The sequence below is a fragment of the Sapajus apella genome, unplaced genomic scaffold (genome assembly GCF_009761245.1).
Source record: "Sapajus apella isolate SASKATOON/1434 unplaced genomic scaffold, GSC_monkey_1.0 scaffold12, whole genome shotgun sequence".
Classification (NCBI taxonomy): Eukaryota; Metazoa; Chordata; class Mammalia; order Primates; family Cebidae; genus Sapajus; species Sapajus apella.
This window is the reverse complement of record NW_022436952.1, coordinates 21,339,708-21,355,627: the sequence shown is the minus strand read 5'-3', so window position 1 is coordinate 21,355,627 and position 15,920 is coordinate 21,339,708. Positions and strand designations below refer to the sequence as shown.

The 15,920-nt window shown below is 46.7% G+C and overlaps 1 protein-coding gene across 5 annotated transcripts in view; it reads left to right on the top strand.

The window, feature by feature from the left end:
* The window catches only part of DNAH9 (dynein axonemal heavy chain 9), a 361,130-nt gene that overhangs the window by 331,819 nt on the left and 13,391 nt on the right, over positions 1-15,920 (top strand). For 4 of the 5 annotated variants that reach the window (XM_032280243.1, XM_032280245.1, XM_032280244.1 and 1 more), the window contains 5 exons: positions 1,678-1,905; positions 3,952-4,143; positions 5,768-5,959; positions 8,276-8,446; positions 13,765-13,947. In XM_032280243.1, the coding sequence (XP_032136134.1) occupies positions 1,678-1,905; positions 3,952-4,143; positions 5,768-5,959; positions 8,276-8,446; positions 13,765-13,947 (966 nt within the window). The remainder of the gene's footprint in view (positions 1-1,677; positions 1,906-3,951; positions 4,144-5,767; positions 5,960-8,275; positions 8,447-13,764; positions 13,948-15,920) is intronic. The other variant, XM_032280246.1, reaches the window with a different exon arrangement.

The following is a 15,920-nucleotide window of genomic DNA, read 5'->3' as shown; positions in this document are numbered from 1 at the left end:
AATGAAACACATTGCAATGAAGCCAGGTGACTCTCTCCTTACTAAAGTGAAAGTTGCATTCTGCAAAGCAGTAGTAAGAAACAAATGTACGTTTTGATCGATAGACAGATAGCGATCAAATTTGGGGGGAGGAGACAGGCTCAAACACCAGACGGAGGAGCTTGGGATTGGAGTAGAGAGCCTCGTTCAGTCTTTGAACAGCAATGACTCAGTGTGTTTTAGGAAGATAAGTTTGGCAACAATTAGCAGAATAGTTTGGAGGGTGGAAAGAGAAGACTCGGGAAAGCGAGCTAGAAAGAGTTTAAATCAGTGCCTTTGAAATGTTAACGTGCGTATGAATTACTGGAGGATCTCGTTAAGATGTGCTGATTCAGTATGTTTGGGCGGGACCTAAGGTTCTGCATTTCTAACCAGCTCCCAGGTACTGCCATCAGTGTTGATCTAAGGGCTCCAGTTTGTACTGTCAAGGTTTCAAATACTCTAGCTGTCAGGTAATGGGGAGTTAGATTTGGAACGTGACCATGTGTTACACTCTTAAATTGTGGTCCCAGGACCAGCAGCGTCTGCATCACCTGGAAGCTTGTTAGAAATGCACATTCTTGTCTGGGTGCAGTGGCTCACGCCTGTAATCCCAGCACTTTGGGAGCCCTAGGCAGGCAGATCACGAGGTCAGGAGTTTGAGACCAGCCTGACCAAAATGGTAAAACCCCGTCTCTACTAAAAATACAAAAATTAGCTTGGTGTGGTGGTGTGTGCCTATAATCCCAGCTACTCAAGAGGCTGAGGCAGAAGAATCTCTTGAACCCAGGAGGCGGAGGTTGCAGTGAGCTGAGATCATGACACTGCACACTCCAGCCTGGGTGACGGAGTGAAACTCTGTCCAAAAAAACAACAAACAAACAAACAAAAATGCACATTCTTAGGCCCCATCCTGGACCTGCTGAATCTGAAACTCTGGGCTGGGGCACAAGAATCTGTTTTAACAAGCCCTTCAGGTTATTCTCATGCACAGGCAACTTTAAAAACATATGCTGGAAATCCTTAGGATAGCAAGGGATAGAGTTTAATTGCAGAATACTGGGAGGTCCCCATTAGCGGGAATCCCAGAACTCTTTTCTGTGATGTGATTTAAGACACATCTGCCATTAAAAGTCATTGGGTTGCACATTGTGTGAGTGAAAATATAATGCCATTAACTGTACACTTAAAAAGGGTTTGAGATGGTAAATTTCATGTTATGTCTTACCATAATTTTTTTGTTTTTGAGACGGAGTTTCGCTCTTGTTGCCCAGGCTGGAGTGCAATGGTGCAATCTGGGCTTACCGCAACCTCTATATCCCAAGTTCAAGCAATGCTCCTGCCTTAGCCTCCCGAGTAGCTGGGATTACAGGCATGTGCCACCACACCTAGCTAACTTTGTATTTGTAGTAGAGATGGGGTTTCTCCATGTAGATCAGGCTGGTCTCAAACTCCTGACCTCAGGTGATCTTCCTGCCTCAGCCTCCCAAAGTGCTGGGATTATAGGCATGAGCCACCACACCTAGCCGTCTTACCACAGTTTTTAAAAATTATTTGATGCTAAACCCAGTCCCCGCTCTGGCTGCCTTCCTGACAACTGTTTACTGCTAACAAAGCTAAGCAGATGCCTGTTTGGGGCGGCTTCTTCCTTCCCACTAGAACATTCACCTGGTGGCCAAGTGGCTCAGGACCCTAGAGAAGAAGCTGGAGGAGCACAGCAAGAACAGCCACCCAGAGTTCAGGGTCTTCATGAGTGCAGAGCCGGCACCCTCCCCTGAGGGCCACATCATCCCCCAGGGCATCCTGGAGAACTCCATCAAGATCACCAGTGAGCCCCCCACGGGCATGCATGCCAACCTGCACAAGGCCCTGGACAATTTCACTCAGGTACAGCCCCGGGAGGGAGGCAAAAAGAGCAGCCCACCTCGCAATCAGCTGATGCAGGCTGGTGCGGGGAGAGCATGGGACTCAGAGGGAGTGGGGTGCTGGCGGGGCTACGGAGCAACGCTGATGTGGGTAAAATGTTCCCACCTGATGCCCACTCAAGACAACCCCACTCTCCATTGCCAGATAACCTGGGGCAGTAGAGCTCAGGACATTTCTTTGGCAAGAAATGTAGGGAAGCCTTCTGCAAGTCTACTGTTACCTAATATTCCAAGATGAAGAAGGGAACATTGCTATAAATTTAATTGATAAGATATACGGGGTCACACACTGATGGGCTATCTTCAAGCAAGGGATGACACTCTCAATCAGATGATATCACCTGACATCTACATGAATCTTGAGTATCAAGGGTTCAGAGAATCCTAGTGTCAGGTAGTGGGGATGTGGACTTGGAATGTAACTGCATGTTAGACCCTTAAAGTGTGACCCCTGGACCAGGAGCATCAGCATCACCTGGAAGCTTGTTAGAAATGCAGATTCTCAGGCCCCGATCTGAAATACTGGGCTGGATCCCAGGAATCTGTTTTAATGAACCCTCTAGGAGATTCTTATACACAGTCAAGTCTGAGAAAACTATGCTCCAGAGAGACCCAGAATATCAAGGCATAGTGTTCAAATGCAGGCAACTGCATTTCCATTACTGGGAATTCCAAGGCTTATGTTGTAGCATATTTATTTAAAGCCAAATCCAAGCCCATAGTGGCCAACTTTGTATATGAAGTTGCACTGTCAAAGTCTGCAGCTCAGGCCTCTTTAATCTTCTCAAGAAGTTACCATTGGCCAGGCGCGGTGGCTCATGCCTGTAATCCCAGCACTTTGGGAGGCCGAGATGGGTGGATCATGAGGTCAGGAGTTCGAAACCAGCCTGGTGAACATAGTGAAACCCCATTTCTACTAAAAATACAAAAAAATTAGCCGGGCGTGGTGGTGGGCACCTGTAATCCCAGCTACTCGGGAGGCTGAGACAGGAGAATTGCTTGAACCTGGGAGGTGGAGGTTGCAGTAAGCTGAGATCACGCTTCTGTACTCCAGCCTGGGTGACAGTGCGAGACTCTGTCTCAAAAAAAAAAAAAAAAAAACAGGCACCATTTCTTGTTGCCCACCTTCCTGGGCAGGGGAGTACACAAAGGCATGAATTCTAGAAGAGTGAGTGCCATGGGATCACCTCAAAGTCCATCGGCTGCACCACCCCTTGGTGGAATTCAAGGACAGGGTCCCAGCAGCTGCTGGGGAGGTTTTCATCTCTGTTGTCATCTTGTAATAGTCCCAGTGCATCCCTGGTTTCCCAGCAGCCCTGCTAGCTCACGAGTCCCAAATGGATCATGCAGGTTATTTGAGATAGGCTGTTTAACAGGGTGACTGTGCCAGCTAAACCAACATAAACCTTTGAGGCCTGGTTTAAGCCTAAAGTAAGATGAAGACCATGTGGCAATCAGAGTCTCAGAAGGTTTTACTGTGTGACACCCTCGTAGTGTAGGAATCTAGCAGCCCAACTCTGGTGGGGAAGCTCCCACCAAGATTTGAGATGCAAAATGCATTCTGTCCCCTCTGTACTTTTTCCCAACTTAACCCCAAGGCAGCGATTACACCTACTGAGGTTCCACAGTGGGCAAGAAAAGCATGGTAGGAAGGGAAGAGATTGGAGATTGTGCCGCGGGATGTGTACCCACACCCTGGTACACAACATTCTCATTGCATGCTACCCTGATCCCCAGCAGCTACATTTGTGAACCGTATTAGCACATCCGTATGTACAAACTTGAACCCTAAACCAAACCCCGTTATAACCTGAATCTAAACCTTAATTCAATGCTCAACTAAAGCCCAGCCCCTCCACACGTTCCCCTAGGCTGTAGTCTCACTGTAACTCAAACCAGAATCTATGGTAACATTTTCCAACACCAGCCCTGATTGTAACCCCACGCTAGCCAGCCCCGGTATAAGAGAAGCTGTGTGTGAACATTAAAAGCAGTGCTGTCATTTCAGGACACTCTGGAGATGTGTTCCCGGGAGACGGAGTTTAAGAGCATCCTCTTTGCTCTTTGTTACTTTCACGCGGTGGTGGCAGAAAGACGAAAATTTGGGCCTCAGGGATGGAATCGCTCCTACCCCTTTAACACTGGAGACCTCACTATCTCTGTGAAGGTCCTCTACAACTTCCTGGAGGCCAACGCAAAGGTAAAGGCCATGGACATTTAGGGACCAGCCAGCTTTGGGGGGGATTAACATTATTTGACTTTGAGGGGTGAATCAGAAGGGTCTAGGATGGGGAGCATTTCTAACAAGCTCCCCAGTGATGCAGATGCTGCTGGTCCGGGGACCACAATTTAAGAGTGTAACACATGGTCATGTTCCAGGTCTAACTCACAACACAGACAAACTCTGTCTCAAAAAAAAAAAGAAAAAAGAAATGCAGAATCTTAGGTCCCACCCAAACTTACTGAATCAGTGCATTTTCACGAGGTCCTCTGGTAATTTGTATGCACGTTAGGAAGGGCCACCTCTCACAAGGATTATGCAGTGCCATCACACAGAAGGGCCATGTGCGCTCTGGAAGGGCTGCACCCCACACAGGTGGGAGGAGGCCGTGCCAGCCCCAGGACTAGCCCAAAGGATGAGAATAGTACAAAGGTGAGGTCAGAACAATGGATGCTCAGGAAGTCTAACTAGAGACTCACACCCTGTAAGAGTCAGTCCCATGAGAGTTTGTCCCGGGTCCTAGGGCCCACCAGACCATACCTGTGTCCTCACCACATGGCAGGTAGCCTGTGGATCAGCAGGAAGAGACTTCACACTCGCCTGATATAAGTTCCCAAACTTAAGATAACCATCAGTGCTCTTCCAAGTAAGGGAATATTCACCTCATCAAGGTTATTCTAGTTCAGGAACCAAACGCAGGGTCGGCAGGACCACCATCTCTTCTTCATGGGGACAGTGAGCCAGGCCTGGATGCCCTGAGAAATCCTTCTGCCTCCAGCCACTAGGCCTGGTGAGCCCACTTCTCTCAGCAGTATTCTTCCATTGCTGGCTTTCCTCTAGTGACCTCCCTCCCTAGATGTCACACCGAGGAACTTGTGGGCTTTGTTTATTCATTTGGAACTTTCAAAGGGGACAATGAATTAATCTTGTCATGAAAGGCAGAAAATTAGAAAAGTAATCTGGTCCTCACTTTCCTCCATTTGACATTCACCTGTTTAAAGGACTTCTAGGGAGAGCCTGACTTCACTGTCACAGTTAATGATCATGGAAGAGGGAAGGCACATATATGTGGTGCATGGGGTTGGCATCTTTCCCCTCTTCACTCTTTGATGTAATTCTTCAAGCTTTTAATGAACTCCCCAAACACTGCTAACCCCGCTGGACACTAGGGGTATGAAGATAAATAAGACATCGCTCCCGATCTCAAGAAGCCTCCCCTCTTGTGGCTTTATGTGCTGCCCAGGTGGTAAGCCAGCCCCAGTGCCTGTGTGGAGGTCTTTCTTTTTTTTTGAGATGGAGTCTTGCTCTGTCTCCAGGCTAGAGTGCAGTGGTGCAATCTCGGCTCACTGCAACCTCCGCCTCCCAGGTTCAAGAGATTCTCCTCCAGAGCAGCTGGGATTACAGGCGTGCTCCACCACACCCAGCTAATTTTTTGTATTTTTAGTCGAGACAGGGTTCACCCTGTTGGCCAGGATGGTCTTGATCTCTTGACCTCGTGATCCACCCGCCTCGGCTTCCCAAAGTGCTGGGATTACAGGCATGAGCCACCTTGCCAGGCCATGTCTTTCTTCCTTCCTCTCTTTCTTTCCCCCACCTCGCTCAGGTCCCCTATGATGATCTGCGTTACCTATTTGGAGAGATCATGTATGGAGGCCATATCACAGACTACTGGGACAGAAGACTCTGCAGAACCTACCTGGGGGAATTCATTCGACCAGAAATGTTAGAAGGAGAACTGTCTTTGGCCCCGGGGTTCCCACTCCCAGGCAACATGGACTACAATGGTTATCATGAGGTGAGGCTCTACTCTTTGCTGCCTGACGGTGTCAGGGCGCTCACAGGGACCTGGGTCTTCCTCCCACACTGAACTGCACCACCAGGAAAGCTTCTGCTGGGACATCACCTTGGGCTGCAGGCAGGGGCTGGGGCAGAAGGGCTTAAAGAACTGACATTTGTATTTTTAGTAGAGATGGGGTTTCATCATGTTGGCCAGAATGGTCTCAATCTCTTGACTTCGAGATCCGCCCACCTCGGCCTCCCAGAGTGCTGGGATTACAGGCGTGCGCCACCATGCCCAGCCACGTCTTTCTTCTTTCCTCTCTTCCCCCATCACTCATGTCAAATCCGGTCCTCTGCCCCAAGCTTGCCCGGTTTCAGTTGAGAGATACAGGATTTCTAGCCTCCCATTAATAATGAAATGGAGCCTTTGGAGATTTTTCTATTCTTGATGTTTGTTTCAGTCATTCTATTTGTTGCTATTTTCTACAAATAACATCTGGGACAGTTACTTGGTTGCTTTCACTCAGGATGTTGACAAAGCCACTTTTCATGGAGCAAAATTTCAGGTAAACCTTAGCCAGCTTTTCATGAAGCTTCTGTTGGTGATTCTAAGTATCCCTGGAGGAGCGTGATCTTGTGGCAAGGTCACTCAGGTCACTCACCCCTCCCACTCCCTGTTTGTGGCTATGAGCACAGGCACATACCACATACGTGTGTATGCCATGATCTTCAGCATTCTCATGAAGGCTTTCTTTTCTTTTCTTTTCTTTTCTTTTCTTTTCTTTTCTTTCTTTTCTTCTTTTCTTTTCTTTTCTTTTTGAGATGGAGTCTCACTCTGTTACCCAGGCTGGAGTGCAGTAGCACGATCTAGGCCCACTGCAACCTCCACCTCCCGGGTTCAAGCAATTCTCCTTGACTCAGCCTCCCAAGTAGCTGGGATTACAGGTGCCCACCACCATGCCCAGCTAATTTTTATATTTTATAGTAGAGACAGCATTTTGTCATGTTGGTCAGGCTGGTTTTGAATTCCTAACCTCAGCTGATTCACCTGTCTTGGCCTCCCAAAGTGCTGGGATTACAAGCATGAGCCATCACACCTGGCCTCATGGAGGTTTTCTTTTCTTTTCTTTTTTTTTTTTTTTTTTTTGAGACAGAGTCTTACTCTGTCACCAGGCACCAGGCTGGAGTGCAGTGGCACAATCTCGGCTCACTGCAACCTCCGCCTCCCAGGTTCAAGCGATTCTCCTGCCTCAGCCTCCCGAGCAGCTGGGACTACAGGCACACACCACCACGCCCAGCTAATTTTTGTATTTTTAGTAGAGACGGGGTTTCACCATGTTGTCCAGGATGGTCTTGATCCCTTCACCTTGTGATCTGCCCACCTCGGCCTCCCAAAGTGCTGGGATTACAGGCTTGAGCCACTGCGCCCGGCCTGGAGTTTTTCTTACTCTTACCTTGGTCTTTTGTATTACTATTACCTACATTTAAAGTATTCATCTTTGCCATTTTCACCTACCATGGAAAACATTTCAAAAGATATTTTTTAACAGTTTTTATTGCTAGGCTTTTGAACATGCCTAGAAAAACTCTTGATTACAAAACGTAAGGGAAATATTGATCATAGGAGTATTAACTGCAAGCTTTAAAACATTTTGTTTAATTCATAAAACTTAAGGGAAAATCGTAAAAGTCATTTGATCGAGAAAATTTGGACCTGTGCAAAGAGATTTAAAACAATAAAGCTCTTTAAGGACATTAAGAGGAAATGTTTTTAACTACTTCACCAAAGGCTAGAAAGCTTTACCCAGGAAAATTGTGCAAGAGCGTCCCCTAGTGTCCATGGGATAATTCGACAGGAGGCTAGAGCGAGTGACGGGCAGAGAATCCTTAAGGAAGTCTGGTTCACTTATCAGCAATAACTTGATTTGCACACTTCTAAATGACTGAGGTACACTCTCTTTCTTTATACTTCTCTTTAATGTGTCATTTAATAGATGGTTCTAGGCATCTACATAGAGTCCAGGCCTGCACAGAATGCCGGAGGAAATACAAAATTGAACATACATATCGGCCTTTGAGGAATGAGCAATCTGTGAGAGTAGGTATTAATAACGCCAGGGAATCATCAAAATCGTACCAGGAGCAGAACTTGAGGGATGTTTTCCCACCATTGTAAATAGAGTCGTGAAGAAGCACTCAAAGCATTCAGAGCCAGGCACGGTGGCTCCCGCCTGCAATCCCAGAACTTTGAGAGGTCAAGGCGGGAGGCTGCTGTGGGTGATGGGAGGTATGTGTTGGTTTCTTTTTAAGTGAGCTCGCCCTTGATTTTCAGTACATCGATGCTGAGCTGCCTCCAGAATCCCCCTACCTCTATGGCCTCCACCCGAACGCAGAGATTGGCTTCCTAACCCAGACCTCAGAAAAGCTCTTCCGCACTGTGCTAGAGCTGCAGCCTCGAGACAGCCAAGCTGGAGATGGAGTCGGGGCCACGAGGGAAGACAAGGTGTGTGGTGGGGACTGCCTGCGATCATTCTGGGGAGCCTGAGGATCATAGACGCACACTGTTCTCCTGCCGGCCACTTTGGCAGTACTCAGCATAGACAACACACAAGGCACTGTCTGCAGCCTGGAGATGCTTGCCTGTCCCCGCCCAGAGACCCTTCCCTCCCCCGTCATCACAATGCTGCCCATCAGTTAAATCCTAGGAAGTCCCTGCCGTTGGGTTCGGCAGTTTGCTTTGCCAGTCCACCCAAAGTCCATTTTATTCAGCTTCTCTGCCGAAGTGAAGAAAGGGCAGGGCTGAACAGTGGTGGCTAGGGAACCTTGAACGTGACTTCTTGATTTCCTGGAGAACCAAGCAAGGATGGGCAAGGAGCTGCTCCTAAGAACCCCCACCTCGGTTCACCAACCAGATGCCCCTGGGGAGGAACACACTCCTTCAAAATGAAAATGCCAGCTAGGTGTGGTGGCTTACGCCTATAATCCCAGCACTTTGGGAGGCAGAGGCGGGCAGATCACCTGAGGTCAGGAGTTTGAGACCATCCTGGCCAACATGGTGAAACCCCGTCTCTACTAAAAATACAAAAATTAGCTGGGCATGGTGGTGCATGCCTATAATTCCAGCTACTCAGGAGGCTGAGGCAGGAGAATCCCTTGAACCAGGGAGTTGGAGGTTGCAGTGAGCCGAAAACATGGCAACACACTCCAGCCTGGACAACAGAGGGAGACTCTATCTCAAAAAAAAAAAAAAGAAAGAAAAAAGAAAATGACTTCTCTTTGTATAAATGGTTTCTAGTCCAAGAGTCTCTTAACACACAGTTAACTGCTGCTAAGCACAGGACTTCCTGAAATTTTAGGAGGGCAGAAGGGAATTATGGAGGAGAAAGACTAGGGTGAGGTGTAGGTTCCAGGACAATCCAAGGCAACAGCAGGGCTCTGATCCTGGTGTGGGTGTAGCTGAGGATACAGAAAGAATGTGCCACCCAAGGAAAACTTCCCCATGAAATTTTTCCTGAGACAAGCTAACCAACTTCCTAGAGATGTGCTAGCTCACATGCACCCCGTGGTACTGCCTGGATTTTTTTTTAATTTTTAAACTTTTCTAAGAGTCAGATTTCACTCCGTCACCCAGGCTGGAGTGCAGTGGCATAATCACTGCTCACTACAGCCTCCAACTCCCAACCTTAAGCAATCTTTCCACCTCAGCCTCTTGAGTAGCTGGGACTGCAAGGCGTGTACCACCACGCCCTGCTAATTTTTTAACTTTTTGTAGAGACAGAGTCTCACTATGTTGCCCAGGCTGGTCTTGAACTCCTGGGGTCAAGCAATCCTCTCACCTTGACCTCCCCAAGTGCTAGGATTATAGGCATGAGCCACCGCACCGGGTCCTGCTTGGGTTCTTTAACTTAGAGATACCGTTGGGTTTACAAGTAAACATCCTCGGTAAGATTCTCAAACTTTTAGGCTCTAGAGACTGATTTTAGGAGAGCAAACTGATTGATACTAGAAGATTTTGTTTATATAAAGGTATGAAGTCATGTCATCCAAATAGTATTTCCCAAATTTTAATATGTCTAAGAATGTGCCAGAGAGATTGGAATTCTCATTCTGAGGCCTGGGGTTAGGCTGCATTGGCAATCTAGCTATTTTGATGAGGTGAGCATACTTCAAGAAAGCTGCTCTATATTGTCCTAGTCAGGCTATTCCACTATTTGATGAATAATTTTTAAATAAAGGGAAAAACTCACCCAGAATGAACAATGTTCCTAGATCTAAAACTGAAAAAGGCTAAGACTGTGTAAGTAATGGACTTAGAATTCTTCAGTCAAGGTTCAAAGAAGGTTCTAACACTTATCATTTCCTTATACCCTCCCCCAGCTAACCCAAGAAAGGGTGTGTGCGTACGTGTGTGTGTGTGTGTGTGTGTGTGTGTGTGTGTATTTCAGAAACGATATGAACTGTGATTACTTGCCATGCATAGTGCTGCATGGGACAAGTGTGCAGGTTACTGGGTGCACATCTGATTGTGCCATATCCCAGCATTTGGCCATGGTGGTGTTTCTCACATAGCTCACATGTTCCTATGAGCTATGTTCCTTCCTGTCCACAGAGTAGCTCAGCTCAAGATGAAGGGCAAAGAATCAAAGCCCAGAGAGTATTTTCTTGTTATGTAGTAAATGACTGACAGGTTGCACACTCCACATACACTCATGAACTCTTGACTCAAATCTGCTCCCATATCTAGATGAAGGGAAGTTGGGGATTTTAGTATATAGCTAAAAAGAAAGAGAAGAAAGGTTGGCGTGATAGATAACATGGATGCATGGATGAATGGATGGATGGATGGAGAGGATGAATGGGTGGATGGATGGGTGATGGATAGATAATGAATGGATGGATGGGTGTTGGGTAGATGGGTGATGATGGATATATAATTGATGGATGGGTGATGGGTAGATGGATGATAGATAGATAATAGATGGATGGATGGATGGGTAGATGGATGGAGAGGATGGATGGATGGGTGGATGGATGGGTGATGGATAGGTAATGGCTGGATGGATGGATGGATGGATGGGTGGATGGGATGGATGGATGGATGGGTGGATGGGTGGATGGATGGGTGATAGATAATGAATGGATGGATAATGAGTAAATGGGTGATGATGGATAGATAATTGATGGATGGATGAATGGATGGATGGATGGGTGATGGGTAGATGGATGATGATAGATAATTGATGGATGGATGGATGGATGAGTGATGGGTAGATGGGTGATGGATGAATAGTTGATGGATGGATAGATGATGGATGGATGGGTGGATGGATGAGTGACAGGTAAATGGGTGATGATGGATTGATAATTGATGGATGGATGAATGGATAGATGGGTGATGGGTAGATGGATGATGATAGATAGACAATTGATGGATGATGGATGGATGGGTGATGGGTAGATGATGATACATAATTGATGGCTGGATGGATGGATGGATGGCTGATAGATAGATAGGTGATGGATGGTTAGTTGACAGATGGGTGGATAGATGATAGAGGAATAGGGTTATGTATACTTAAGGGCATCTGCAGGAATATTTACCAAAAAACTAATAGTTGAATAATGTTTTTCTCCCGTTAGGGAAAGAGTTAAGACTGTGGGAGGACTTTGCTTCTAATATCATGTGTATCAGAAATGTTTAGATTTTTCTGATAAGCATTTATTACTTTTCCAAAAAGGAAGAAAGTATAAGGGTTTGTGAAAATAAAGTGTAACCCATCCTTTGGAACCCACTCCTCCCATCTGAAGGAGTCTCTGGGTTCCCTGAGAAAAAGAGGGCCCTGCAGACCTGCAGACCTGGGCCCTTCCCTATCAGCCCTCTGCCTCCTCAGCCCCCATACTCTTGACAGTCTGATCAGAGATGAAACAGAACTCTGCATCCCCACATCCTATGTATTTTGGAACAATACCTCCAGACTATCTTTTCGTGTCTTTGTGAATAATGTCCAAATGGAAGCCCGCTGATATAGAGCTGCTTTTTCAGCAGAGGAAAAAATATAATTTTAGCCATTTGTCTTCTACCCCAGCAGTAGCTCTCAGGTACCATTAAAATCCAATTCCAGTTCCTGCTATGACAGCACCAAAGACCCATTCATGACAGAGTGATGGGTTTTTACTTTCTTTTTTTCTAACATCAGTTCTTTTCCTGGAAAAGGCATTGTATGTTAACAATACAAAGCAAGGTGAATATGTATCATCCTTTACACTTACATAGTTCCCTATAGCTTTCGGTGACTGCCACGCTCATCAGCTCATTTGATTTAATCTTTGCATCAACTCTGGGAGTTGGGAAAGGGACAAGTGGAGAAAAAGACACCCTTGGAAGTGTTTACAGTTGGAGAAAATTGAGGCCTAAGCAACTTGCCTACATTCACATGGGTAATGCATGGCAGAACTGTATTAACATGGTCAGGCTCCTTGGTTGCAAGCAATAGACATCCCAATATTGCTTAATTAGGCAAGAAATAGCTCACTATATCACGGGAATCAACCCAAGAACAGATAAAATTCACGATGGCTCTAGAGTTCCAGGTAGAAAGAAGGGTAGGCAGTTGTTTCCAGGCACCTCCATCCTGCCAGTGGTTCCTTGGATTCCAAGGTTGAGATTTCAAATCGTGCTCCTGGGAAACAGAATCTGATTGGCTTAACTCGGTTCAGGGGAAACTGGGCCCAGGGACTGTCCCCTAAAACAATGGGGAAGAGGTAGTTTCACACAGGAGATAGGGAATTGTTCCTAGAAGGGAAGAGAGATAATGAGCAGACAAAAACAACAGACACCCACCACAGGCACCTAGAGCTCAGCTCTCAGGACTCCAGAAAGGGCTGGTACTTGCTAGCTCCCACCCTCCCTCCTTCTTTCCCTCTGTCCCAACCTGCAGGTCGTGTGGTCTGCTGTGTCCGCGCTTGCTTCATTTTTCTTTCTTTGCTGACAGATCTCCGGGGCCCACTCATTTATTCCAAAATGGCAGACTCAGCCTCCAAGTTCTTGCCCCAAATTAACTCAGAATCTCTGAGCCTCAATTCCAATTTTCCAGGAGAGAGACCCTAGTTGTTCTAGTTCCCCTGATCTAATTAGCTGACAGTTTGTGTGGGAAAAGGAATCATGGGGTACAACAGCAGGTTTACATGATAGATGAGGGTGTTTCTTCCAGAACTCAAGAAGAGAAACTGCAGTGTTGCCTCATAGAAGTTCAGAACTGAGTGGATAAACAGATAGATAGATAGATAGATAGATAGATAGATAGATAGATAATAGATAATTGATAGATTAGATGATAGGTGATTGATAGATTAGATAGATAATAGATATTATATATAACTGTATATAGATATACTGGATCTGGATATAGAGAAATAGATTTGTCATTGCTGCTCATCACTTCAGCTTCACATGGCCCCCCGGGGCCACCTGTGACCCAAGTCTCTCTTACAGCTTTCTAGTCTGATTTCCATAGCCAACTGGGTCAGCCTCTAAGTATTTCATCTCCCAGTTCTTAGAGAGATATCTGTGTTAATATTATCACACTAGTCACACAAGTCCCAGGAACTTGGCCAGCCTATGAAGAGGTCCTACAGTGGTCACTAAGTCCTCAGCCCTAACCCAGCTGACCTAGGCAAGCAGGCGAGAGTCTGGCCAGGTCAGTGGGTGGAGGGGCAGCAGGCGATGGACGATTGGCATCTCTAGTCCCACACTGCAAGAAAACGGATTCCTTCTGGAGAATAGAGGCCTTTCTTAATGCTGTGTTTCCTTCTGTGGGGCAGGTCAAGGCACTCCTGGAAGAAATATTGGAGCGGGTGACAGATGAGTTTAACATCCCTGAACTGATGGCCAAAGTAGAGGAGCGCACCCCCTACATTGTAGTTGCCTTCCAGGAGTGTGGCCGGATGAACATCCTCACCAGAGAGATTCAGCACTCGCTGAGGGAGCTGGAGCTCGGCTTAAAGGTGAGTGCGGTCTTGTAAGGCATGGAGGTGACATTGCCAGGGGACATAGCTGGACCCCCGTGGGGAAGGAGGAGCACTGGAGGACCTGGAAGCTGGGGATCAGTTGTCCTGCAGCATCCTAGATGCCCAAAAGGCATTACGCCCCAGAAACCAAGTCTGGCCATGAGGTTGCCTGCGAAAACCAAGATATTATACAATCTTTGACATTTCTCTTCAACAAGGAAAGAGTCTACTATTTCTACTACCACTTAGTTAGACAAGTTTACTTTCCTCACTGTGAGACGATGTAAAGTGCCTAGCACAGAGCCTGTTATTACTGTTCACCTGGATGACAGGTCAATGGGAGCTCTTGCTGCCTTTCAGGAGCTGAGGAAGGTGACTGCTGTCAGTTTACATTGGCGTGTTTATTTAAAGAATTGTAAATGAACACTCAGCCCTGAAAGTCCAGGTGTGGAGCATACTGCTGCCTTCATATCTGGCTTTGGGGTTAAACCACCCGGGTCACATACAAATAGGAAAAACGTGTATGAGTTTTATCACACGGAGTCACATAGACTATGAAATAGACTGCAAAATCTAGTTTAGGGTTTCTTTGTTTGCTTAATCTCTTAATTTTCTTTCTCTTTCCTCCACCCCACCTCAACATGGGCAGAAGGAAATAAGAAGGAAGGAGAGTGATGGGCTTGGTGGCTCACGCCTGTAATTCCAGCACTTTGGGAGGCCAAGGAGGGTGGATCACCTGAGGTCAGGAGTTCAAGACCAGCCTGGCCAACATGGTGAAACCCCATCTCTACTAAAAGTACAAAAATTAGCCAGGAGTGGTGGGGCTTGTCTGTAATCCCAGCTACTCGGGAGGCTAAGGCAGGAGAATCTCTTGAACCTGGGAGGCGGAGGTTGCAGTGAGCTGAGATGGCACCATTGCACTCCAGCCTGGGCAAAAAGAGTGATGCTCCATCTCAAAAAAATAAAAATAAAAATAAATAAAAAAGAAGGAAGGGGAGACAGGAAGGGAATGTTGAAGATGGACAGTGTTTGGTAATGTTTCCAAATTCTGTACCAGCTTGTAATCAAATGAAGTACAGAATTCCACAGAGCAATATCACATGTAAATAAGAACACTGCCTGTCATGCAGTGCAGTTCCATTACTGAGGCACACAGGTGTATATTAGTAACGCTCTTGAGTAGGTTTGCTGCAATTTTAAAGGCTTATGGAACTTGTGTAATGTGATGCATCCTCTTTACCCATTCAACTTCCAATTCATTCACTCATTTTTCCTCCAAGAGCCTTTGCTGCAGTGTGTGCCGTGAATCTCAGAGCTTGCCGGGGCAAAGATGAAGGATGGGGGAGGGAGGTTCTCTTTTCTTTCAGTCTGATTCAAGCAATGTTGATTGATGAGCTCCTTGGGCAAGTCTCTGCACTGCCTGCTGGAGGGTGCAAAGGAGATTGGAAAGGGAGCCTTCTTTTGCAGAAGGATAGTCTTGTGGGGAAAGAAACACACACACTGATATGAAGCAGGGTGGAATTAGTTAAGTGCCACATACAGAGATGCGGAAGAAGAAAGAAGAAACACGTGCTGTATGTAGGATAAGGAAAGCCCTAGGGAGGAGGTGGCATTGAGGGGTTTCTGGAAGAAGGATAGGATTGTGACAGGTGGTCACAAAAGGCAGGAGCTCCCAGAGGCACAGAGCATAGCAGTCCAAGGTCTGTCCTCGGAGTTAACATGGTTTGGCTGCAGCTACAGATCCACTCAGGTGAGCAACAGTGAGAGGGCAAACTTCCAAACTTCCAACTTCCATGAAACAATGACTGCAAAGCAGCCAGGACTTGGTCTCCTGGTCCCACTGTGAAATGGAAGGCAGACAGAGCAATCTCCATTCAAACTTACTGTCCTGAATCCCAGACTCTGCTTAGGACCGTCCCTCAAGCTGGCCTGGTCCTCAGACTCCCTGGAAGTTTTATCACATGTTCCCA